General features: G+C 38.4%; 1 protein-coding gene across 2 annotated transcripts in view; it reads right to left on the bottom strand.

Annotated features, from left to right (window-relative positions):
- The window catches only part of AFG1L (AFG1 like ATPase), a 208,482-nt gene that overhangs the window by 106,167 nt on the left and 75,362 nt on the right, over positions 1-26,953 (bottom strand). For both annotated transcript variants that reach the window (XM_086707541.1, XM_025925758.2), the window contains exon 7: positions 21,089-21,188. In XM_086707541.1, coding sequence (XP_086563667.1) covers positions 21,089-21,188 — 100 coding nt within the window. The remainder of the gene's footprint in view (positions 1-21,088; positions 21,189-26,953) is intronic.

Below are 26,953 nucleotides of genomic sequence, written 5' to 3'. Positions count from 1 at the left end.
TCTAAAGCTTGTTATGGTTCTACAAATTCTTAAAGCTCTATTTCTTTTCTTCTATCACTTGGTCTCCATTCTTCACATTGGATAATTTCAAGTCTTCTGACTCTCTGCTCAGTTATTTCCATCTGCTATTAAGCTCATCAAGTGAATTTTTATGTAAGATACTGTCTTTTTTAATTCTAAATTTTAAACTTAGAACTTTTTTATGATTTCTACTTTTCTGCTGAGATTTCCTATCTCTTCATTCATTATGAACATATCTTCTTTAACTCATTTCTCTAACAATTATTATTATAATTGTTACTTTAAAGTCTATTGGGGTTGGTCTGTGTTGATTGTTTTCTCTCTTGGGTCATACTTTACTCATTCTTCACTTTGAGATTGTGTTCTGGGCCTTGTGGATTCTGTTTCATTCTCTGAAGACTGTCAATATTTTTGTTTTAGCAAGAAATTACCTTAGATGGACTCGAACTACAAACAGAAATCTCAGTTCAGGACCCTACCTTTAGTTAGGAAGTTTGTGATCTACTCTGCAAATGTATGGTTCAGAGATCAGAGACTTGGGCAGGATTTATACACAGAACTTAGAGCTACAGCCATCTAGTTCATTCTGGGATTCACTTCTCATTTCTCTGCAGTAATGCTAGCCCCAAACTCTGCATCTGGTTCTTCAGGCCAGAAAAACTGTGGGTTTTCTATCAGAATTTCAGTCATTCAGCGCAGTACTAACTTTACCTGCCCTAAAGGTGACAACCATTAAGAAAGATATTCTCTCCAATTTTGGACCTACTTCTAAGTCTTATCTGCCCTATCATTTTTTCACTCTCTAAGACCTTCAGATAGTTGTGTCATATATTTTATTCACAATTTATTATTATTGTCTGCAAGAAGGCCATTTGGCTAGAAGCTTAGGGCTTTGAGCTAGGAACTCAGCCATATCAGTTTTAGTTTTTAATAGATAAATGTATCCCATTGATATTTCCTGTTGACATGCTTCATCTTGTTTCATGCTCTATGCATACTTATTTTCTGTTTCTTCTGCTTTCTAGTTTTTGCTCTAAGAAATATTTTTTCTTTTACCTTATTTATACTTATTTGAAAAGTATACCTTAAATTCTAAAATACTTGACTGTATATTTCCCCAGTGGTAAGTACCACAAATTATGATACTGTCACTCAGAATCAGTAAACTCTCTCTCCAAGGGGAAGAAAATTTACAAATATCTAAGCAAGCAGTAACTACAAACATTTATTTACACTCAATTCATTGGTATCATCAATTTTCTTATTTCAAACATTTCTTTTTGAGAAACATTAAGACCTCTTTCCTCCAGGGCACACACTTACTTTTTTTTTCTTTATCATTTTATTCTCTTTATTCTATTTCTGCATACTTCTTAAACATTAGTGATTTCATTTTCTGATTTCTGAGTAAATAGGTTTTCAATTCAATCTGTCTTCTCTCCACTTAGATCTTCTATATTATACAGTCTATATTTTCCTGATTTTTAAAGAATATAAAACAGAAATTTCCTAATATTTACTTCTCTCTTTTCTACTTATTGTTCCCATATTATGGTATTTTCTTTTTACATGACCTTGAAAAAGGAGTGGTATGACTAATCTCAGAGAATCCCTATAATCAAGATATGTGCTTTTTCCTTGGTTCCCTTCCCTATCCTCCCAGTTGTTCTTATACTCTTTCTGTCTCTACTGTAGTTCAATGTTAAAAAGTGATAGGTGGCATCCTTCCTTTGTTCATACTTGTAGCAGAAATACCAATGTCCCAACTAAGCATAATAATGACTTTTGAACAGATATACACGTTTTTGGTATCATATTAAGAAACTAGAGGAGGGCCCAAGATGGAGGAACCGCATGGAAGCATTTTTTTTTTGCGTGTCTCGTCCCTGAAATACAGCCAGATCAACACTAAACCATCCTACACACCTAGAAAACTGATTTGAGGATTAACACAACAATCTGCACAACCTGAACCAGAGAACTCGGCAGGTACACAGCATGGAGAGGTGAACTGGGGGAGAAAGGCACAGAGGGCAGGGAGCTGTTTTTGCTTGTGGAGAGAGGACAGAGATGGGGGAAGAATACAGAGGGCATCCCCTCCACCTGAAATCAGCTGGAGAGAAAAGAAAGAGTACACAAGGGACAGAATACACAAGGGACAGAACAAAAAAAGGGAAAAAGGAGAAAGGAGAGGATTTAAATTCCATTAAGACTCTATAAACAGGGGGAGCACAAAGTCTGAAACTCCGCAGCTCAATACCTGGCAGTGCTCTGGTGGGAAGGGCAAATCCCCAGGAGCAGAGAGCAAGATCCTCAGGGTCCTTAGGATACATGGGAAGAGGCAGTTCCCCTGTTGGGAGGACTTTTGGTAGAGTCTGTGCTGCCTCCCCATAGCCAAAGGTCCCAGTGGATCCTGGAGAACATCCACATTCGCTGGTGCTGGAACAAGGATGTTGGGAGGAAGCCTGTGCCAGATGTGTGTTGTTATTTTCATAATCCCTAAAATGCTGCTGCTACATGATTGCATGAACTTTTTCTGGGGCAGGCTGGCACCCAGCCACAGTCTCTGGGCATCAGCAGCAGCATGGTCTCCCGAACATTCCTAGAAGCAGGCCAGCATTGCTCATTGAGACCCTCCCCCAGAAGGTCTGAGTGGGTCAAAACCACAATCCCTCAGAAGTGAGGGGTTGGGAAACACAGCCGCATATGACATAAAACTCAGGAGGGAGGTGCCACCTGGCAACCTGATGGCTTGGTCACAGACAGCGTAAAAGCAGGGAGTGGACAAAAGCCAGAGACAAAGGAGGGGTGTGCAACTGCTGGTCGGGGAGGACACAGTTCCAACACTAGAGACTGGATAGCTGAGTGACCCGATGTTCACCCTTCCCACGCATGTGCATACACACCTACAAGCACCACAACAATCCATCCCAGTAGGCTAAGCATCGCCATCTAGTGGAGAACGGAGCCGTTACACTAAGCCCCGCCCAGCTGGACCAACCTCACTCTCCAGGAACAACACAAGTCTCTCCGCCTGCTTAGTTTACAGACTATAAAGTGCCTCATAGTTCGACTTCTAGGGGAAACCAAGGTAATTTCAATCATACCTCACTCTGTTTGCTGGTCCATCTATTCAATTTTTTTTTCTTTTCTATTTCTTGAATATAGAATGAGAAAAAAATTTATTTTTATTTTCCATTTCTATTAAAAATATTTTTCTTTACATTTTTCCTACACTTTTTACTTTTTTGTAAATTTTTCAAATTCTATTTTTTTACTTCCAACTTTCATTTTATTCTATTTCATTGTATTCGTTTTTTCAAACTTTCAACCATTTTCTTTCTTTTCTTTTCTTATCCTTCCCTTTTTTCTCTATCAAGCTCCTTTCAACAACCAGACCAGAACACACCTAGGATCTAGCATCCTTTATTTGACTTTTTTGTGTTGTTTTTAATTTTTTAATTTTACGGGTTTTTTTACCTTATTAATTCCTTTTCTTCAAAATGATGAAATGAAGGAATTCACCCCAAAAGAAAGAACAGGAAGAAATGACAGTCAGGCACTTAATCAACACAGATACAAGCAAGATGTCTGAACAGAATTTAGAATCACAATAATAAGAATACTAGCTGGGGTTGAAAACAGATTAGAATCCCTTTCTGCAGAGATAAAAGCTAGTCAGGATGAAAAAAAAAATGCTGTAACTGAGGTGCAATGTCAAATGGATGCCACAGCGGCAAGGATGGATGAGGCAGAGCAGCAAATCAGCGATACAGAGGACAAACTTAATGGAGAACAATGAAGCAGAAAAAAAGAGGGAGACTAACACAAAAGAGCATGATTTAAGAATTAGAGCAATCAGTGACCCATTAAAAAGGAACAACATCAGAATCATAGAGGTCCCAGAAGATGATGAGAGAGAAAAAGGGGTAGAAGAGTTATGTAAGCAAATCATAGCAGAAAACTTTCCTAACCTGGGGAAAGACACAGATCTCAAAATACAGGAAGCACAGAGGACTCCCATTAGATTCAACAAAAACCAATCATCAACAAGGTATATCATAGTCAAATTCACAAAATACTCAGGCTAAGAAAGAATCATGAAAGCAGCAAGGAAAAAAAAAGTCCTTAACCTACAAGGGAAGACAGATTAGGTGTGCAGCAGACCTATCCACAGAAACTTGGCAGGCCAGAAAGGAGTGGCAGGATATATTCAATGTGCTGAATCAGAAAAATATGCAGCCAAGAATTCTTTATCCAGCAAGGCTATCATTCAACATAGAAGAAGAGATAAAAAGTTTCCCAGACAAACAAAAATTAAAGGAATTTGTGACCACTAAATCAGCTCTGCAAGAAATTTTAAGGGGGACTCTCTGAAGGGAGAAAAAACGAGGGGAAAAAAAAAAAAGACCAAAAGCAACAAAGACGAGAAAGGACCAGAGAACACCACCAGAAACTCCAAATCTACAGGCAACATAATGGCAATAAATTCATATCTTTCCGTACTCACTCTACACGTCAATGGACTAAATGCTCCAATCAAAAGACTTAGGGTAACAGAATGGATAATAAAACAAGATCTGTCTATATGCTGTTTACAAGAGACCCACTTTAGACCTAAAGACACCTTCAGATTGAAAATAAGTGGATGGAGAACCATCTGTCATCCTAATGGTCGCCAAAAGAGTAGCCATAGTTATATCAGACAATCTAGATTTTAAAATAAAGACTACAACAAGAGATGAAGAAGGGCATTATATCATAACTAAGGGGTCAATCCACCAAGAAGATCTAACAATTGTGAACATTTATGCTCCAAATGTGGAAGAACACAAATATATAAATCAATTAATCACAAACATAAAGAAACTCTTTGATAATAATACCATATAGCAGGGGACTTCAACACCCCACTTACAACAATGGACAGATAATCTAAACAGAATATCAACAAGGAAACAATGGCTTTGAACGACACACTGGATCAGATGGTCTTAACAGATATATTCAGAATATTTCATCCTAAAGCAGAATACTCATTCTTCACCAGTGCACATGGAACATTCTCCAGAATAGATCACTTACTGGTACATGAATCAGCCCTCAACAAGTAGAAAAAAGATCAAGATCATACCACACATTTTCAGACCACAACGCTATGGAACTCTAAATCAACCACAAGAAAAAATGTGGAAAGATAACAAATACTTGGAGACTAAAGACCATCCTACTAAAGAATGAATGGGCTAACCAAGAAGTTAAAGAAGAAATTAAAAAGTTCATGGAAGCCAAAGAAAATGATAACACCACAGCCCCAAAACCTCAGGGATGCAGCAAAGGCGGTCATAAGAAAGAAATATACAGCATCCAGGCCGTCCTAAAGAAGGAAGAAAGGTCAAAGATACACAACCTAACTTTACACCTTTTTGTTTGTTTATTCATTTTTGAGAGAGACAGACACAGAATGCGAGTGTGTTAGGGAAACCAGAAGCTGGTTCTTTGAAAGAAATAACAAAATTGATAAACCTGTAGCCAGACTGATCAAAAAGAAAAAGGAAAGGACCCAAATAAATAAAATCAAGAATGAAAGAGGAGAGATCACAACCAACAGAGCAGAAAGAAAAACAATAATGAGAGCATATGAGCAATGATATGCCAATAAAATGGGCAATCTGAAAGAAATGGACAAATCCTAGAAACATATAAACTACCAAAACTGAAACAGGAAGAAATAGAAAACTTGAACAGACCCATAACCAGTAAAGAAATCAAATTAGTAATCAAAAATCTCCCAACGACCTTGAGGAAGATGGCGGCGTAGGAGGACGCTGGGCTCACCGCGCGTCCTGCTGATCACTTAGATTCCACCTACACGTGCCTAAATAACCCAGAAAACCACCAGAGGATTAGCAGAACGGAGTCGCCGGAGCCAAGCGCAGACGAGAGGCCCACGGAAGAGGGTAGGAAGGGCGGCGAGGCGGTGCGCGCTCCACGGACTGGCGGGAGGGAGCCGGGGCGGAGGGGCGGCTCGCCGGCCAAGCAGAGCCCCCAAGTCTGGCTTGCAAAAAGCGGAGGGCCTGACGGACTGTGTTCCGACAGCAAGCGCGACTTAGCGTCTGGGAAGTCATAAGTTAACAGCTCTGCTCAGAAAGCGGGAAGGCTGGAGGACAAAGGGAAGGAGAGCTGCTGAGCCCCCGGACGACAGAGCTCAGTTTGGTGGGGAACAAAGGCGCTCGCCAGCGCCATCTCCCCCGCCCATCCCCCAGCCAAAATCCCAAAGAGAACCAGTTCCTGCCAGGGAACTTGCTCGCTCCGCGCAAACACCCAACTCTGCGCTTCTGCGGAGCCAAACCTCCGGCAGCGGATCTGACTCCCTCCTGCTGCCACAGGGCCCCTCCTGAAGTGGATCACCTAAGGAGAAGCAAGCTAAGCCTGCCCCTCCTGCCCCTGTGCACCTTGCCTACCCACCCCAGCTAAGACGCCAGATCCCCAGCATCACAAGCCTGGCAGTGTGCAAGTAGCCCAGACAGACCACCCCACCCCACAGTGAATCCCGCCCCTAGGAGAGGGGAAGAGAAGGCACACACCAGTCTGACTGTGGCCCCAGCGGTGGGCTGGGAGCAGACATCAGGTCTGACTGCGGCTCCGCCCACCAACTCCAGTTATACACCACAGCACAGGGGAAGTGCCCTGCAGGTCCTCACCACGCCAGGGACTATCCAAAATGACCAAGCGGAAGAATTCCCCTCAGAAGAATCTCCAGGAAATAACAACAGCTAATGAGCTGATCAAAAAGGATTTAAATAATATAACAGAAAGTGAATTTAGAATAATAGTCATAAAATTAATTGCTGGGCTTGAAAACAGTATAGCTGACAGCAGAGAATCTCTTGCTACAGAGATCAAGGGACTAAGGAACAGTCACGAGGAGCTGAAAAACGCTTTAAACGAAATGCATAACAAAATGGAAACCACCACGGCTCGGATTGAAGAGGCAGAGGAGAGAATAGGTGAACTAGAAGATAAAGTTATGGAAAAAGAGGAAGCTGAGAAAAAGAGGGATAAAAAAATCCAGGAATATGAGGGGAAAATTAGAGAACTAAGTGATACACTAAAAAGAAATAATATACGCATAATTGGTATCCCAGAGGAGGAAGAGAGAGGGAAAGGTGCTGAAGGGGTACTTGAAGAAATAATAGCTGAGAACTTCCCTGAACTGGGGAAGGAAAAAGGCATTGAAATCCAAGAGGCACAGAGAACTCCCTTCAGACGTAACTTGAATCGATCTTCTGCACGACATATCATAGTGAAACTGGCAAAATACAAGGATAAAGAGAAAATTCTGAAAGCAGCAAGGGGTAAACGTGCCCTCACATATAAAGGGAGACCTATAAGACTCGTGACTGATCTCTCTTTTGAAACTTGGCAGGCCAGAAAGAATTGGCACGAGATTTTCAGTGTGCTAGACAGAAAAAATATGCAGCCGAGAATCCTTTATCCAGCAAGTCTGTCATTTAGAATAGAAGGAGAGATAAAGGTCTTCCCAAACAAACAAAAACTGAAGGAATTTGTCACCACTAAACCAGCCCTACAAGAGATCCTAAGGGGGACCCTGTGAGACAAAGTACCAGAGACATCACTACAAGCATAAAACATACAGACATCACAATGACTCTAAACCCATATCTTTCTATAATAACACTGAATGTAAATGGATTAAATGCGCCAACCAAAAGACATAGGGTATCAGAATGGATAAAAAAACAAGACCCATCTATTTGCTGTCTACAAGAGACTCATTTTAGACCTGAGGACACCTTTAGATTGAGAGTGAGGGGATGGAGAACTATTTATCATGCTACTGGAAGCCAAAAGAAAGCTGGAGTAGCCATCCTTATATCAGACAAACTAGACTTTAAATTAAAGGCTGTAACAAGAGATGAAGAAGGACATTATATAATAGTGACAGGGTCTATCCATCAGGAAGAGCTAACAATTATAAATGTCTATGCGCCGAATACCGGAGCGCCCAAATATATAAAACAATTACTCATAAACACAAGCAACCTTATTGATAAGAATGTGGTAATTGCAGGGGACTTTAACACCCCACTTACAGAAATGGATAGATCATCTAGACACACGATCAATAAAGAAACAAGGTCCCTGAATGAGACATTGGATCAGATGGACTTGACAGATATATTTAGAACTCTGCATCCCAAAGCAACAGAATATACTTTCTTCTCGAGTGCACATGGAACATTCTCCAAGATAGATCATATACTGGGTCACAAAACAGCCCTTCATAAGTTTACAAGAATTGAAATCATACCATGCATACTTTCAGACCACAACGCTATGAAGCTTGAAATCAACCACAGAAAAAAGTCTGGAAAACCTCCAAAAGCATGGAGGTTAAAGAACACCCTACTAACGAATGAGTGGGTCAACCAGGCAATTAGAGAAGAAATTAAAAAATATATGGAAACAAACGAAAATGAAAATACAACAATCCAAACGCTTTGGGACGCAGCGAAGGCAGTCCTGAGAGGAAAATACATTGCAATCCAGGCCTATCTCAAGAAACAAGAAAAATCCCAAATACAAAATCTAACAGCACACCTAAAGGAAATAGAAGCAGAACAGCAAAGGCAGCCTAAACCCAGCAGAAGAAGAGAAATAATAAAGATCAGAGCAGAAATAAACAATATAGAATCTAAAAAAACTGTAGAGCAGATCAACGAAACCAAGAGTTGGTTTTTTGAAAAAATAAACAAAATTGACAAACCTCTAGCCAGGCTTCTCAAAAAGAAAAGGGAGATGACCCAAATAGATAAAATCATGAATGAAAATGGAATTATTACAACCAATCCCTCAGAGATACAAACAATTATCAGGGAATACTATGAAAAATTATATGCCAACAAATTGGACAACCTAGAAGAAATGGACAAATTCCTGAACACCCACACTCTTCCAAAACTCAATCAGGAGGAAATAGAAAGCTTGAACAGACCCATCACCAGCGAAGAAATTGAATCGGTTATCAAAAATCTCCCAACAAATAAGAGTCCAGGACCAGATGGCTTCCCAGGGGAGTTCTACCAGACATTTAAAGCAGAGATAATACCTATCCTTCTCAAGCTATTCCAAGAAATAGAAAGGGAAGGAAAACTTCCAGACTCATTCTATGAAGCCAGTATTACTTTGATTCCTAAACCAGACAGAGACCCAGTAAAAAAAGAGAACTACCGGCCAATATCCCTGATGAATATGGATGCAAAAATTCTCAATAAGATACTAGCAAATCGAATTCAACGGCATATAAAAAGAATTATTCACCATGATCAAGTGGGATTCATTCCTGGGATGCAGGGCTGGTTCAACATTCGCAAATCAATCAACGTGATACATCACATTAACAAAAAAAAAGAGAAGAACCATATGATCCTGTCAATCGATGCAGAAAAGGCCTTTGACAAAATCCAGCACCCTTTCTTAATAAAAACTCTTGAGAAAGTCGGGATAGAAGGAACATACTTAAAGATCATAAAAGCCATTTATGAAAAGCCCACAGCTAACATCATCCTCAACGGGGAAAAACTGAGAGCTTTTTCCCTGAGATCAGGAACACGACAGGGATGCCCACTCTCACCGCTGTTGTTTAACATAGTGCTGGAAGTTCTAGCATCAGCAATCAGACAACAAAAGGAAATCAAAGGCGTCAAAATTGGCAAAGATGAAGTCAAGCTTTCGCTCTTTGCAGATGACATGATATTATACATGGAAAATCCGATAGACTCCACCAAAAGTCTGCTAGAACTGATACATGAATTCAGCAAAGTTGCAGGATACAAAATCAATGTACAGAAATCAGTTGCATTCTTATACACTAACAATGAAGCAACAGAAAGACAAATAAAGAAACTGATCCCATTCACAATTGCACCAAGAAGCATAAAATACCTAGGAATAAATCTAACCAAAGATGTAAAGGATCTGTATGCTGAAAACTATAGAAAGCTTATGAAGGTAATTGAAGAAGATTTAAAGAAATGGAAAGACATTCCCTGCTCATGGATTGGAAGAATAAATATTGTCAAAATGTCAATACTACCCAAAGCTATCTACACATTCAATGCAATCCCAATCAAAATTGCACCAGCATTCTTCTCGAAACTAGAACAAGCAATCCTAAAATTCATATGGAACCACAAAAGGCCCCGAATAGCCAAAGTAATTTTGAAGAAGAAGACCAAAGCAGGAGGCATCACAATCCCAGACTTTAGCCTCTACTACAAAGCTGTCATCATCAAGACAGCATGGTATTGGCACCAAAACAGACACATAGACCAATGGAATAGAATAGAAACCCCAGAACTAGACCCACAAACGTACGGCCAACTCATCTTTGACAAAGCAGGAAAGAACATCCAATGGAAAAAAGACAGTCTCTTCAACAAATGGTGCTGGGAGAACTGGACAGCAACATGCAGAAGGTTGAAACTAGACCACTTTCTCACACCATTCACAAAAATAAACTCCAAATGGATAAAGGACCTGAATGTGAGACAGGAAACCATCAAAACCTTAGAGGAGAAAGCAGGAAAAGACCTCTCTGACCTCAGCCGTAGCAATCTCTTACTCGACACATCCCCAAAGGCAAGGGAATTAAAAGCAAAAGTGAATTACTGGGACCTTATGAAGATAAAAAGCTTCTGCACAGCAAAGGAAACAACCAACAAAACTAAAAGGCAACCAACGGAATGGGAAAAGATATTTGCAAATGACATATCGGACAAAGGGCTAGTCTCCAAAATCTATAAAGAGCTCACCAAACTCCACACCCGAAAAGCAAATAACCCAGTGAAGAAATGGGCAGAAAACATGAATAGACACTTCTCTAAAGAAGACATCCGGATGGCCAACAGGCACATGAAAAGATGTTCAGCGTCGCTCCTTATCAGGGAAATACAAATCAAAACCACACTCAGATATCACCTCACGCCAGTCAGAGTGGCCAAAATGAACAAATCAGGAGACTATAGATGCTGGAGAGGATGTGGAGAAACGGGAACCCTCTTGCACTGTTGGTGGGAATGCAAATTGGTGCAGCCGCTCTGGAAAGCAGTGTGGAGGTTCCTCAGAAAATTAAAAATAGACCTACCCTATGACCCAGCAATAGCACTGCTAGGAATTTATCCAAGGGACACAGGAGTACTGATGCATAGGGGCACTTGTACCCCAATGTTCATAGCAGCACTCTCAACAATAGCCAAATTATGGAAAGAGCCTAAATGTCCATCAACTGATGAATGGATAAAGAAATTGTGGTTTATATACACAATGGAGTACTACGTGGCAATGAGAAAAAATGAAATATGGCCTTTTGTAGCAACGTGGATGGAACTGGAGAGTGTGATGCTAAGTGAAATAAGCCATACAGAGAAAGACAGATACCATATGGTTTCACTCTTATGTGGATCCTGAGAAACTTAAGAGAAACCCATGGGGGAGGGGAACAAAAAAAAAAAAAAAAAAAGAGGTTAGAGTGGGAGAGAGCCAAAGCATAAGAGACTGTTGAGAACTGAGAACAAACTAAGGGTTGATGGGGGGTTGGAGGGAGGAGAGGGTGGGTGATGGGTACTGAGGAGGGCACCTTTTGGGATGAGCACTGGGTGTTGTATGGAAACCAATTTGACAATAAATTTCATATATAAATAAAAAAAAAAAAAAAAAAAAAAAAAAATCTCCCAAAACACAGGAGTCCAGGGCCAGATGGCTTTCCAGAGGAATTCTGCCAAACATTTAAGGAAGAGTTAACACCTATTCTCTTGAAGGTGTTCCAAAAAATAGAAATGGAAGGAAAACTTCCAAAATCTTTCTATGAAGCCAGCATTACCTTGATTCCAAAACCAGACAGAGACCCCACTAAAAAAGAGAACTAAAGACCAATTTCCCTGATGAACATGAACGCAAAAATCCTCAACAAGATACTAGCCAACTAGATCCAATAATACATTTAAAAAATTATTCACCATGACCAACTGGGATTTATACCTGGGATGCAGGGCTAGTTCAATATCCACAAAAATATCAATGTGATACATCACATCAATAAAAGAAAGGACAGGAACCACATGATAGATGCAGAGAAAGCATTTGACAAAATACAGCATCCTTTCTTGATAAAAACCCTCAAGAAAGTAGGAATAGAAGGATCATACCTCAAGATCATAAAAGCCATATACGAAGGACCCACCACTAATATCATCCTCAATGGGGAAAAACTGAGAGCTTTCCCCTTAAGGTCAGAAACAAGACAGGGATGTCCACTCTCACCACTGTTATTCAACATAGTATTGGAAGTCTTAGCCTCAGCAATCAGACCACACAAAGAAATAAAAGGGATCCAAATCCGCCAGGAGTCAGTCGAACTTTCACTCTTCACAGATGACATGATACTCTATATGAAAAACCCAAAGGGATTCCACAAAAGAACTGCTAGAACTTATCCATGAATTCAGCAAAGTCGCAGGATATAAAATAAATGCACAGAAATCGGTTGCATTCCTATACACCAATAATGAAGCAACAGAAAGAGAAATCAAGGAATTGATCCCATTTACAATAGGACCAAAAACCATAAAATGCCTAGGAATAAACCTAACCAAAGAGGTGAAAAACCTATACACTGCAAACTATAGAAGTTTATGAAAGAAATTGAAGAAGACACACACACAAAAAAAGGAAAAATATTCCATGCTCCTGGATAGGAAGAACAAATATTGTTAAAATGTCAACACTACACAAAGCAATCTACATATTCAATGCAATCCCTATCAAAATAACACCAGCATTCTTCACAGAGCTAGAACAAACAATTGTAAAATTTGTATGGAACCAGAAAAGACCCCAAATAACCAAAGCAATTTTGAAAAAGAAAACCAAAGCTAGAGGCATCACAATCTTGGACTTCAAGATGTATTACAAAGCTGTAATCATCAAGACAGTATGGTACTGGCACAAAAACAGACACTCAGATCAATGGAACAGAATAGAGAACCCAGAAATGGACCCATAAATGTATGGCCAACTAATCTGACAAAGCAGGAAAGAATATCCAATGGAATAAAGACAGTCTCTTCAGCAAATGGTGCTGGGAAAACTGGACAGTGACATGCAGAAGAATGAACCTGGACCACTTTCTTACACCACACACAAAAATAAACTCAAAATGGATGAAAGACCTAAACATAAGACAGGAAGCCATCAAAATCCTCAAGGAGAAAGCTTGCAATAACCTCTTTGACCTCAGTCACAGCAACTTCTTACTAAACACATCTCCAGAGACAAGGGAAACCAAAGCAAAAATGAACTATTGGGACCTCATCAAAATAAAAAGCTTCTGCATGGCAACGGAAACAATCAGCAAAACTAAAAGGCAACCGATGGAATGGGAGAAAATATTTGCAAATGACATAGCAGACAAAGGGTTAATATCCATAATCTATAGAGAACTTACCAAACTCAACACCCAAAAAACAAATAATTCAGTGAAGAAATGGGCAAAAGACATGAATAGACACTTCTCCAAAGAAGACATCCAGATGGCCAACCAACACATGAAAATATGCTCAGCATCACTCATCATCCAGGAAATACAAATCAAAACCACAATGAGATACCACCTCACACCTGACAGAATGGCTAACATTAACAATTCAGGCAACAACAGATGTTGGTGAGGATGCGGAGAAAGAGGATCTCTTTTGCGCTGCTGGTGGGAATGCAAACTGGTGCAGCCACTCTGGAAAACAGGATGGAGTTTCCTCAAAAAATTAAAAATAGAACTACTCTACAACCTAGCAATTGCACTACTAGGTATTTATCCAAGGGATAGAGGTGTGCTGTTTGAAGGGACACATGCACCCCAATGTTTATAGCAGCACTATCGACAATAGCCAAAGTATGGAAAGAGCCCAAATGTCTTTTTTCCTTTTACCACTTTGTGTCTTACTGTCAAAGAAGCACAGCTGAGTTCAACTTACATATTTCCCCCATAAAAATGTATTCTTGTTTTTTGATTGAATAAGTTCTTAAATTTATTAATTTCACATTTTAATTAATGTAACCTACTTGTCTATTATCAATTTGTTGTTAGGCTCTCCATGCTCTTAAATATTTTTTTTTCTCTACTAGAATATCATATAATTAATGACATTCTATTTCAGAACCTAAAAATTGAGTAGCATATATATGAAATTTTAATTGTGCATTTTTGTTTTTGGCTCTTCTAATGACCTGACAGCATAATCTTTGATAAGTAAACTATGTCTATTTGTATATGGGCCATATAAAGTATTTCCCTAAATGACAAAAATGATGAATAAACCATTTAATTGGGGTTTTATAAAAATAAGAAATTAAATAAAAACTATCTCTAGATATGTTTTATCTGAAAATTTTCTAGCAATTTCCTATTCCTATAGATTTGATCCAAGATTCTCTCTCAAAAGCCTTAATCAGATTATCCTAGAAAATATAAAACAGTAGCACTACAAATGTTGCACTACAACTGTTGCTTAAAATATACTAAAATATAGGGGCGCCTGGGTGGTTCAGTAGGTTAAGCGTCCGACTCTTGATATTAGCTCAGGTCATGATCTCACAGCTGTGAGTTTGAGCCCCATGTTGGGATCTGCACTGACAGCACAGAGCCTGCTTGGGATTATCTCTCTCCCTCTCTCGAAGTCCCTCCCCCACTCGCTCTGTCTCTTTCAAAACAGGTAACTTTAAAAAATTAAAAATATAATATACTAAACATATTTTAAGCTTGCAAGAAGGTGGGAAAATCCCTACAGACCAGCAAAAAAAACAGGAGGCTAAAAGCTAAAGTACTAATCATGAACTGATGCTGGTTTGGGGTTTTAGCAACTACCAGGGGTATAAAGAGTGAGACCTTGGACCCAAGCAAGAGAGGAATTCAAATTTAGGACTAGAAAAAAGTAACATACAGGCAGTCACTCTTTGGTACCTTATTCCCTTCACTCCCCTCAAATATTACTTCCTTTTTTTCTCTTCTACACAATTTTTCTCTCTTAGGTTCCTAAATTCTAGTGTTGCTTTCACTTGGCTATCAATTATTTTTCATTAAAATTATTAATTGCTTATTAAATGTTTCTGCTCATTTTCCATTAAAATTAGTTTGTCTATTAATTGACAAGTTATAAGCTGTTAAAAAATTAGGGTATGATAGCAGTTTCCCTCAACAACAATAATCCCCATTCTTGTTCATGAAGTTTATGTTTTCACAACTAGAAATGGAGGGAATGAGATGAATGAAGTAGAAGAAAATTAAACAGAGATGCTAAAAAGTTAATGAAGGGAAAAAATAGGTTTTTCTCCACTGAGCACTATCTTCAGGACCTTTAACCTCCAGACTTTTCTGTCTTTATTGAATGACAGGCATCACCACCTAATTGTACAAGCCTAAAATTTTAAAACAATTTCTTTTTTTTTTTTTTTTTCAACGTTTATTTATTTTTGGGACAGAGAGAGACAGAGCATGAACGGGGGAGGAGCAGAGAGAGAGGGAGACACAGAATCAGAAACAGGCTCCAGGCTCTGAGCCATCAGCCCAGAGCCCGATGCGAGGCTCGAACTCACGGACCGCGAGATCGTGACCTGGCTGAAGTCGGACGCTTAACCGACTGCGCCACCCAGGCGCCCCTAAAACAATTTCTAAATCCTCCTTTACGTTTTCCTCAGTGACCACTCTATAACCAGGTACTATCCATTTTAATTCTGGAATATCTTTCAGATCTATCCTCTCCATATCCATTGGTATCACCATATATCAGAGTATCTGAAACTCAGAACTATAGACATTTTTGGTTAGATAATTCCTTGTTGTGAGGGGTAGCTCTGCACATTATAGGATATTTTGACAGAATTCTTGGCTTCCACCAAGAATTCTACTAGAGGCCAATAGCAGCACTTATTGCCACCCTGCCTGGTTGTGACAACCAAAAATGTCCCGAACACTGCCAATATCCCCCTAGGTGACAATAACTGTCTTATGCCAAACTAACACCATTTCTTATCCAGTGTGCTGCAAGAGCTTCCTAACATGTCTTCACTGAGTCCACCGCATCACTGCACTCCACTCCACAACCCATTCTCCACACTATACCCAGTGATAGTCCAACTCTGTTCTTGTCAGTCCCTACTGAAAGTACTCCAATGTCTTCCCATTTCTCTTAGAATAAAATCCAAAATCCTTATTTTTATTTTATAAGGTCTGTCACTTCTCCAGATTCATGTTATATGTACTTCACTGCATCCTACTTTCCTTCCTTCACTGTACTCCAGCCACACTGGCTACCTTCCAATTCCTCAAACGGGTCATTCTCTCTCCAGCCATTGGGCTTTGCCTCAACCCTCTGATAAGAAGATTCTTCCCCCACCTCTTATAACACTCGAAGAATAAGTAGATGCTATTTAAAAAATAAATAAATAATAATAATAATAATAATAATAATAACAACAACCTATCTGGAGGCTCTAGATGAAAAGCTGTGACCTAAAGAAAAAGTTGAATGCATTTTGATGGTTGGAAAAGAGGACACACTTTATCTAGGACAGGGTAGACAAAGATCAGTGATGACCAACAAGGAGAAATGATAGAGGATAATGTGTAAAGAGTCACAAAACCTAGGTTCTAACCTCTTTTCTGCCATTTCTTATCCATGTGATTTGTTTTTAATCTTAATTAACTTTTTTCATCTACAGTTCTATTAGTTTGAATACAAGTAACTACAACCATGACCAGGATACAAAACACCCAAAAAAATTCTCTTATGTTGCCCCTTTGCAGTCAAACACCTTCCCACTGTAGCCTCTGGCAACCAGTGACCTATTTATTCTTTGTCCTATACTTTTATATTTTCCTGGTACATACGTATATGTCATCTTCTTTATAATAAAATATTAAGCCATTTATGATGATTGTCTGCCATGGCAAAAAAACCCAAAAAACAAAAAACAGTGTATGACAGTGTCCCTTCAATGGATCATATTTAGAAAAGGCTTCACGTTTGAGGCTAATGCCCAATTTTTGTAATTCCACATCTTGAACTTTCAGTCTTCTCTGGAAAAGTGGTTCCACTTTGGATTTCTGTATGCTACCTTGGTGGGCCTGTAACTTTGCTCACTCCTACAAAGCTTTGAGTTCCAGAATGCTCCTTAACCTTTCCCTGTGGCTGTCCTTCCTCAGTTTACCACTGCCAATTGAGCAGCAAACTGCAATCATCCGTTCGGCAGTCTTTACTGGTGCTGGTGGCAGGGGCAGTGTTCCAAGCTTGTTCTACCACCTTGCTATTTATAGCTTGTCACTGAATGTTTAAAGGCAATACTGATGACACAGTTAAGTCACCAGTCAGCTAAAGGAGAGTCTTCACAGATGATCTAATATGAAAACACTCACTGCTGTGTCTCATAGCGTTATCACCCTAGTAAATCACAAGAATGCTGGGGTGCCTGGGTGGCTCAGTTGGTTGAGTGTCTGACTTCAGCTCAGGTCATGATCCCACAGCTCATGAGTTCAAGCCCCACAACGGACTCTGTGTTGACAGCTCAGAGCCTGGAGCCTGCTTCAGATTCTGTGTCTCCCTCTCTCTCTGCCCCTAACCCACTCACATTCTGTCTCTGTCTCTCTCTAAAATAAGTAAACATTAAAAAAAAAAAAATTAAGGGGTACCTGGGTGGCTCAGTTGATTAGGCAGCTGACTTCGGCTCAGGTCATGATCTCGCTGTCTGTGAGTTCAAGCCCTGCGTCGGGCTCTGTGCTGACAGCTCAGAGCCCGGAGCCTGTTTCAGATTCTGTGTCTCCCTCTCTCTCTCTGACCCTCTCCCGCTCATGCTCTGTCTCTCTCTGTCTCAAAAATAAATAAACATTAAAAAAAAATTTTTTTTTAATTAAAAAAAAAAGAATGCTATCTATAACAGTATTATAGATATTTTAATAAGTGCATCTGAATCATTCATAATTCTCTTAGAATATAATAGATGAGGTATAACTACAGTTGTTTGAATAACTGGATTTGATAGTATTAATTAACTGATGTCTCCCTAAAATAAGGCCTCTAATGGTATGCTATGAGGGTCTAAACTTGGTTACGTTTTAATTAATGAATGGCTGAAGATATAGCAGCACGATTACCATTTTATAAACGTCATAGTTAGTAGGGATAGCTAAAACTAATCTGTTAGAACCACACTTCAAAAAGATACAAACATAAATCAAATATAATCAAACATAAATCATAAAATAGAACAATGCAGACAGACTAATAAGCTGAAATGTAATAGGAAGAAAAAAGAAATCAACTACACAAACACAGAATGAGAGACACCTAGCTTGACAGCAGCTCACAAAGTAAGATCTAGGTAACAACAGATTATAAACTCAATATAAGTCATCCACATGACATGGCTTATTAAGGAAAAAACTCACACTATCACTATTACATTGCTCTTTTCAGATCCACCAATAAACTCCATGTTACTAATTCCAATGGTCAATTCTCAACCTCCCCTTCACCTCCTAGCAGCATTTAACAAAAGTGGCCATCCATCCTTTTGTACCATTTTCCTTTTCTTCACTTGATACTCTGTTGGTTCTCCTCTTACCTCACTGGCTGCTCTGACCAGCTTCCTTTAGGACCAATGAACTCCCAAACTTTCATCTCCAATCTAAACTTTTCCATTAAAATCCAAACTCTGATATGCATCTGCCTCAGTACTTTCCCCTCCCTACCCAAATCTGCTTCTCCTATAGTCCTCTCCATCTCAGGAAACATCAACTTCATCCTTTTAATTGCTCAAGCCAAAACCTTTGAGTCATTCTTTATCCCTTTCTCTTTTTTTAATACCATATATTCATCCCATTAGTAAATCCTCTTGGCTCTGCTTACAAAATATATCCAAACTCTGACTACTCTCACCACCCTCACTGCTCCATTATCTCCCCTCAGGATTACAGCAATGATATCATCAACGGTCTCCTTATTTCCAACTTTGAAATCTCACCCCCACAATCCATTCTCAGTATTGCAGCCAGGGATAACCTTTAAAAACATGCATTCATTCAACATTCACTCTAAGACTATTGAGATCAGCTAGGCACTGTTTTGGTTGTTCAGTATATATCCATGAACAGAAGAGATAAAAGTCACTGCCTTCATGAACGCTTTGCATCCTGGAAGAGGACAGACAATAAACCACAAGGAAGAAAATAAAGGAGGAAAGGAGAAGCAAGGTAAGAAAAAAAGGGATGGGTTGTAGATTCAAATAGAAAGATAAGTCTACAGTTCTTTGGCAAAATAACTTTTGAGTAAAGACCTGAAAAAGGTAAGGAATTAGCCATGCAGGGAATTCCAGGCGGTAGAGCATTCCAGGGTAGAAAGATGTTAACATTAAGAATGCATTAGGGGCGCCTGGATGGCTCAGTCAGTTGAGCTTCTGACTTCAGCTCAGGTCATGATCTCGTGGTTCGTGAGTTCAAGCCCCACATCGGGCTCTGTGCTGACAGCTCAGAGCCTGGAGCCTGCTTCAGATTCTGTGTCTCCCTCTCTCTCTGCCCCTTGCCTGCTCACACTCTGTCTCTATCTCTCAAAAGTAAATAAACATTAAAAAAAATATTTTTTTAAAGAAGGCATTAAATATTGGTTTTTGTTCCTCTGGCCTTCAACTGACCACATCACGGAAAGATAAAACATTTTAAACTTGTTTTTATCTAGATATTACTTGTATTTTAATCCTTAAATAATGTTCAAATAAGCCACAAGTGGTTTTTTAGGAATAAAATTAAGTATTAGAAACTACTTATGCAAGCGAGATTCAATTCTTTTTCTAAGACTCAATTAGGAGTTTTCTCTTTCATTTCATTGAGCTTCTTTTACAGCCCCTAAAAAGCAATTAGAAAGCCTTGTATTTTTGAAACAGAGAAACTGAAGAACTCCATAAAAATCTGCTTTTTGCTCCTTTTCCTGCTTCTGTTCTTTCTAGGACCCACACCCCACTTTATACAGTCCACAGAATGCAGACAGCTGTAATTCCTCCTTGTAAGGGGCAGGGAGTTAGTTAATGATTTCTTCAGTAGAGATTACATCTAAGGAAGGACCAGGTGAGAATGACCAATGAAGCTGTCATATGAATATTCCAGACCACCAGCACTAGACATCTCAATGCCAAGGCCCGCTGGCTCCAAGTACTAACACCTGGGCCCTTATCTTTGTTCTAACCAGTTCTTGGATGCCTGAAAGGACACATACAGCAGACCACAATCCTTAATTAAACCCCCAAGCCCTGAACCAAGACAAGACTCATGCTCCTTTCCTTCCCAAGTCTCCCAGATGCTCCATCTGCATCTGCTCCCTCTGTATCTTCAGTAAACCCTGTTCTCACTTTCTGGTGTTTTGTATTTGATTTCTACCCTGCGTAAAGTCAAGGATCCTCTTGGCTGGTCCTGCAAGGCCCCCTCTGGGTCCTCAAACCTAGCCTTCCTGCAGGCATCATTTTTTTTCCTTAATGTTTATTTATTTATTTTTGAGAGAAAGAGATAGAGAGTGCACAAAAAGAGGGAGAGAGAGAATCGCAAGCAGGTTCCACATGGGGGCTTGTGCCCGACATGGGGCTCAAAACTGTGAGATCATGACCTGAGCCAAAATCAAGGGTCTAAGCATGGGATGCTTAACTGACTGACCCACCCAGGCACCTCCCGGCATCATTTTTTGATACAAATATATGATATATCTAATACTCAGAGAAAAACAGCAAGTGCATCAAACACAGGGGATGACATGGGTTTAACTTGCGAAGAATATAACCATTTTTCAGACACAAATACCAACTGATTTTTTAGATTGTCTGTCATAAAATGAATGATAAGCAAAGTCATCAGATTCTATTAACACAATAAAATGAGTATAAAATTATGGATTTTTCAAAGCTTGTTATTTTCCACCTAATTGGATGAGACTAGCACAATGTTTGTTTTTACCTTCCGGTGGCCTGTTGGATGTTGCCACAACGACGACCCCATTTTTGAACAGATTTTCAAAAAGCTGTTTCAGAATCATGGCATCAGCAATGTCAGTGACCTATGGACAACAACACATTTGTTTTATTTTATACTCACTTCTGCTCTAACAAATTTGCTAATGGTTCATCTTCTTTTTTTTTTTTTTTTTTTTTTAAGGATGGAAGTGAATTCCAAGAGAAAAATTCTAATTATCACCATGAAGAAAAGAGCAGATAATTAAAACCATAAAAGAGTGTATAGTAGTCTTTTAAACTTGACTCTTTTTTGCAAGCCTATCATTTCTACCCAAATCATCAAATGGTTCTGTGTTAACTTCTTTTATAAACTACAGGTGGAAAGCATAGATAATTGTCCTAAACATTTAGGAAGTCTAATTAATTAGAGCTAACATGACCAAATCCCTCCTCCTGCTCCCATCACAGACCCCATCCACCGCCCCCTTCCCACCAAAAAAAAAAAAAAAAAAGAAGAAAGAGAGAAAGAAAAAAGAAAAAAAGGAATAATAAACAGCTGATTGAGATTTCTAATACCTTTCTGGCAAAGGTCCCTGAAAAGGTGACTTTAAATGGTCATGGGACTTTAGAAATAAGGACAAATAGCCAGTGAGACATAATCAGCTGCTGTTGAAAATAGAATGATATGACATAGATACTATTGTGCAATTGTTGCACAAAACAATTCAACAGATGGCCCATCACAAAAATAAGCAATTTCATTGTTCTTTTTAAGTGCCTTCTATTACTGTCCATGAATAATCAAAAGGCACTGCAGTCACTTCCAGCACAGCCAGCCTCTGCTAACCTTCGCAAACACAAATATTCCTTCTATTAAAAAGGAAAAAAATAAAAACCTTACAAGAATGGTTAATACAGGGCTTTAAAAAATTCCTTCTGACAAAAGCAGAAATGCATAATATAGATAAAACTGTTCCACCTAAGTTAGAGATACATAGAGCTACCTTTTCTAAAATTATTTTTTAAAATCCACAATTAACAAGTAAGCTTAATAACTTTTTAAAAAGCTTTTTAAAATCACAAAGAAATACAGAAATTAAGGAGGGAAGGCAGTTGAGTTCAAAAACAAATGTACAGTGAAGGTAGATATTAATCATTGTTACCTTCCCTTATAAATATAATAAAATGGGTTTTAGATACTTCTTAAGTAAAGCTATTTTGATCTTTCTTTAATGGCATTTTAGATAATAAAATTTGTTTTATATTCACAAAATAAATCACACAATAAATATCACATTCTTTTTTTTAAACCATGTTAGAGCATAGAAACTGGGGGAATTCTTTCAAATTAGATCAAAATACTGAAAGTTACCAACTAACTGACAACAACCACCTGGGCTACACAGGGCTCCATCTCTTTTCTCTTTTCAGGTGATTATCTTACACAAACGTTACATTATTTCCTTCCCACCTGAACAAAAACAAAAACAAACCAGAAAATGGGGCTGTGCCCACAGATCTTTTTTTGCTGTCTCAAGCTCTAACTTTAAAACATTAGCTAAAAAACTACTGGAGACTCCTTAAATTAAAAAGACTTCAGGAACTTACAAAGTGGTGACTAAAATGAAAAGTAGTATTTAATTATTTAAGAAGAAACTAATATTATTAAATTTGGAGCTTAGGTTCACTGTCAAATTTTGCTTCCGCAAAAATACTCACAGAGAAGGCCCCTTTCAAATGCTTAAACACCAGTGGCATTTCTGATGAGAGAACAAACAAGCTTGCAAATTTCAGAAGCAAGTGCACTTTTAAACTAGATTCCCAATACACTGACTTTTAAAAAGAATGATATCAATTAAAAGTTACCAATTTTAGAAAATAAAAATTGTCCTTCGACTATCTCACTAATGTTGTTGAAAAAAATTAAAAACAGCTTTTGTGCGCTAAGGTTCAGAAAAGTGAAGAGACATTTAGCTTATAACATACTGCAAAGATTTAAATTGGAAGTTGAAGAAAGCAAACTATTAAAGACTCGTGGTTGAATTATCATTTGTTGTTTTTGTATTACGAAATGTTTTTGCTCTATCAGAGTAAATTAACTTGGAGAAGCTATGGCTAATTAATAAAGCAGGAGTCACTTGGTGTAGCCGGGTGCCAATGTATACTCTTTTGATCTTGTCCCCGCACTTGTTCAGCTTTGCTGGGGAACAGTAATTTTACAGTATAAGTGAACAGAAGACAATTGGCCACACATTCTTGGAGAGCGGGCTTTTTTAGCACCCAGCATTTCATTACCACCAGGAACAAAAGAGAAGGCTACAGATTACCAATAAGGGTAGTCTGCTAATACAGAGAGGGGAGACATTTCATTAGCATTAAAGAGAAAAGATTTTTTATGACCTAGAGTTGCTTTCCATTATGACTCACTTAAGTAAAAAAGGAAAAAAAGAAAATCTAATGGTTAATTTACATATGTAAGTGCTCGAGTCTCAGTCACCCACTGATTGGTACAGTGCCATGTAATGAGTGACAAACATAAGCATGCATTATCAGTAATTAGTATTAGCACAAAAATAAGCACCTATTTTTTATTAGCAGTTTTTAATAGCTTTTCTGTTTTACAAAAACGGTCAAAACTATTTTTTAAATGATATTGATAGCTTACAGAGGAGAATTTTGCATGATATTCTGCTCATCAGAATTCTTTTTTTTTGTTTTGTTTTTAAGACCATATTAGTAAAACATCCATCCAGTGTCCCTGAAAGGGACAGAAAGAAATAACATTTTTTTTTAAATCAGTTTCCTTCAGTATTGTATACCTTCAGATTCATAAATGATGTAATAAGAAACATAATCATTCAAAGTCAATACAGTGAAGACCCTACAGAAAACTCTGAGGAAAAGCTGTTCTTTTATTTTAGCAACTAAAACACATAAAAACAACCTACCTAGCCAAATTTCTCAAACAAAACAAGAATAGTATATTTGATACTACAGGCAAAACTGAAATGCTATACTTCGTTAAAATGACCAAGCTGATGAAGAATATATTCCGGAAATGTAATCTGAATGCTACCAAAACATAATTTTTAAATTCCTCAAATTCAAGAGCACATGTATTCTTGATTTTAAGCAGCAATAATTCCCGTCCAGCTCCCTAGTAAAATAAATATTATATTAACACTACCAAAAGGCCAATAATAACTAGTTAAAAATCAAGACTACTAGTAGGATTCGATTTTAAAAGTGATGTGATGATTGTAGACATATGGCTGTTAAGAAAAAAGGGCCAAAAAAATTCTCTTCTAGAAAATCAGCAATGTATTATACTAGACTTAATAGGCTTAAGGATAATTTTTAGGTTCTGTCATTAAAATATCTACTAAAAGTCAACTCAGCTCTAGATCTATGTATTTAAATATATAACACAAGACATCATATACCAAAGAGAACATATAACGTAGCTGTTACTACTAATGAATCAGAGCACCAATGATGAATTCAAACTGAGTTACCAGCTGTGTGACCTTGGACAAGTTACTTAACTTCTCTGACCCTTAATTTCCTCATCAATATAATGAAGGTAGTAACAATACCTACCTTGCAAAATTGTTATGATCCTTAGAGTAAATCCTCAAGAAATGTCAGCTGTATTATCTATGTATGGTATATATGCTAGTATAATTGCATATTATTGATATGTAGCTGTATAGAATTTTAGCTAGAGAATGATACTTAGCATAGTACAGTAGTTAAGAACATAGCCCCACAGTACTCAACAAACAAAAACTAATGTTATTACAGAATACACATAATAGATGGAATGTAAGCATTCCAATAAATGGCATTGTCTCAGTTCATAAAAGATGAATTTTAAGTAGTTAGTAAATAAACTTAGAAAAAATCCAACTATATTATTACTTAAAGGAATAAATATTAAAACAATGAGATGCCACTTTTCATCTATTAAATTAGACAAAAAAGTTAAGATAATTCAGAATGTTGACAGGAAAAATTGTGGGTAGTTAATATACATAAGAGAAGTGGGACTTAGTTGGGAGACTAGCTCAATATTTATCATTTGGTACTAGATTTATTCATTCATTCATTCATTCATTCACTCACTATTATTCATTCATTCATCCTCAAACACTGTTCTAGACATTTGAGATACGTCAATTAAAAACAGATTCCTGGGTGTCTGGGTGGCTGAGTCAGTTAAGCGACTGACTTTTGATTTTGGCTCAGGTCATGAGCTCACGGTTCTCGGCATTGAGCCCCGCATTGGGCTCTGCACTCACAGTGGAGGACCTGCTTGGGATTCTCTCTCTCCCTCTCTCCACCCCTCTCTCACTCTCTCAATCTCTCTCAAAATAAATAAATAAACATTCAAAAAAACACACAAAGATTCCTGCCTTCAAGTTTACATTGTTATGGAGGAATTATATAAATAGTAAACATAATAAGTAATATATTATCTACCAGAAGATGATATGTTATTTTTTTAAAGAATGGTTTTAGGGTGCCTGGGTGGCTCAATCAGTTAAGCATACAACTTCGGCTCAGGTCATGATCTCATGGTTCCTGAGTTCCAGCCCACGTCTGTGCTGACAGCTCACAGCCTGGAGCCTGCTTTGGATTCTGTGTCTCCCTCTCTCTCTCTCTCTCTGCTCCTCCCACTCACACTCTGTCTCTGTCTCTCTCTCTCTCTCTCACCCTCTCTCAAGAATAAATAAACGTTAAAAAAATTTCTTTAAAGGATAGTAAGGGACACTGATTAATGGCAAATTGCAATTTTGTAGGAATAGGTCTTGTTAAGGAGGTAACTGAGCAAAGACCTGAAGAAGTGAGAGACTCTTAGGGGTATCCAGGAGAGACCGTCCCAGGCAGAAAGTTCAGTGCAAAGGCTCTGCTTATTTGTTCTAAATTGTGTGGATGTTGGGGATTGGAATGCTGCTGCAGCAATATTTTGGAGGTATCCCTTTATCCTCTTGAATTTTGGAATGAGAGACAAGGAGAGATTTGGACTAGAAATAATCCAGTTTTGGTGTGCTGGAGGAGCTTCTCTAAGACCAGTGGAACACAGTCCAGATATTAAAACTAGGAGATCCAGGTACTGCTCAGTGATCATCTCTGCTCTTAAGGGACATATTCTTGCCCTTATACTCTTGCTTTCCTGGTTCTTCTCAACAGTGGGTATATGCAGATATTGGCCTTTTCTTGCATACAGGGTCTTGCATACAGACTCCAGGGCTCAAGTCTGGAATTGTAGAGGAAATAAAAGAGCAAAACTACTAACATGTTTCATCCTAAGACATGCAGCCCAACTTTCTTAAAAGCAGAGAGTCTCTCATGTTGTCAACTCTGACATACCAGAATGCTTCATTCTAGTAGCATTTGGGATTAAACAAAGGCAATCAATTTGGTATTCAGTCTTGTTTTACCATCTCTGAGCAAATTTTCTTCAGAGCCCTGACGGGAAAGAAGCATTTGGTTTAACACCCAAATCTATTAGCTATGGTTCCCCAATCTATGAAAACAATAGGGATGGAAATAGTAGGGAGCAATGAGCAAGGCTGAAAGTATAGGAGATAAGATCAGAGAGGAAGGAGGCAGGCTTGAATAAAAGGAATGACACTATCTTATTGTATTCCATCCCTCCCCCCGGACCCCCCACTTAGAGTTTAAGCCTTTTTAAATTGGGTTTTCTGTTACCTGCAGTCAAAAGCATCCTAAGAGATACCTCATCTCTGGGATATTTTGTCTTTAGTTCATCAGGTAATTCTCCTTCCACTGGAGGTACTGGATTTTATATGAAGGAAGGTGACATTTCCTCACAGTACTCCTATTTATGCTAGCTTTTACAGAC

The sequence above is a fragment of the Puma concolor genome, chromosome B2 (assembly GCF_028749965.1).
Source record: "Puma concolor isolate L17-30 chromosome B2, mPumCon1.1.hap2, whole genome shotgun sequence".
Lineage (NCBI taxonomy): Eukaryota > Metazoa > Chordata > Mammalia > Carnivora > Felidae > Puma > Puma concolor.
The sequence above is the reverse complement of the archived record's forward strand: the minus strand, read 5'-3'. Positions and strand labels throughout refer to the sequence as shown.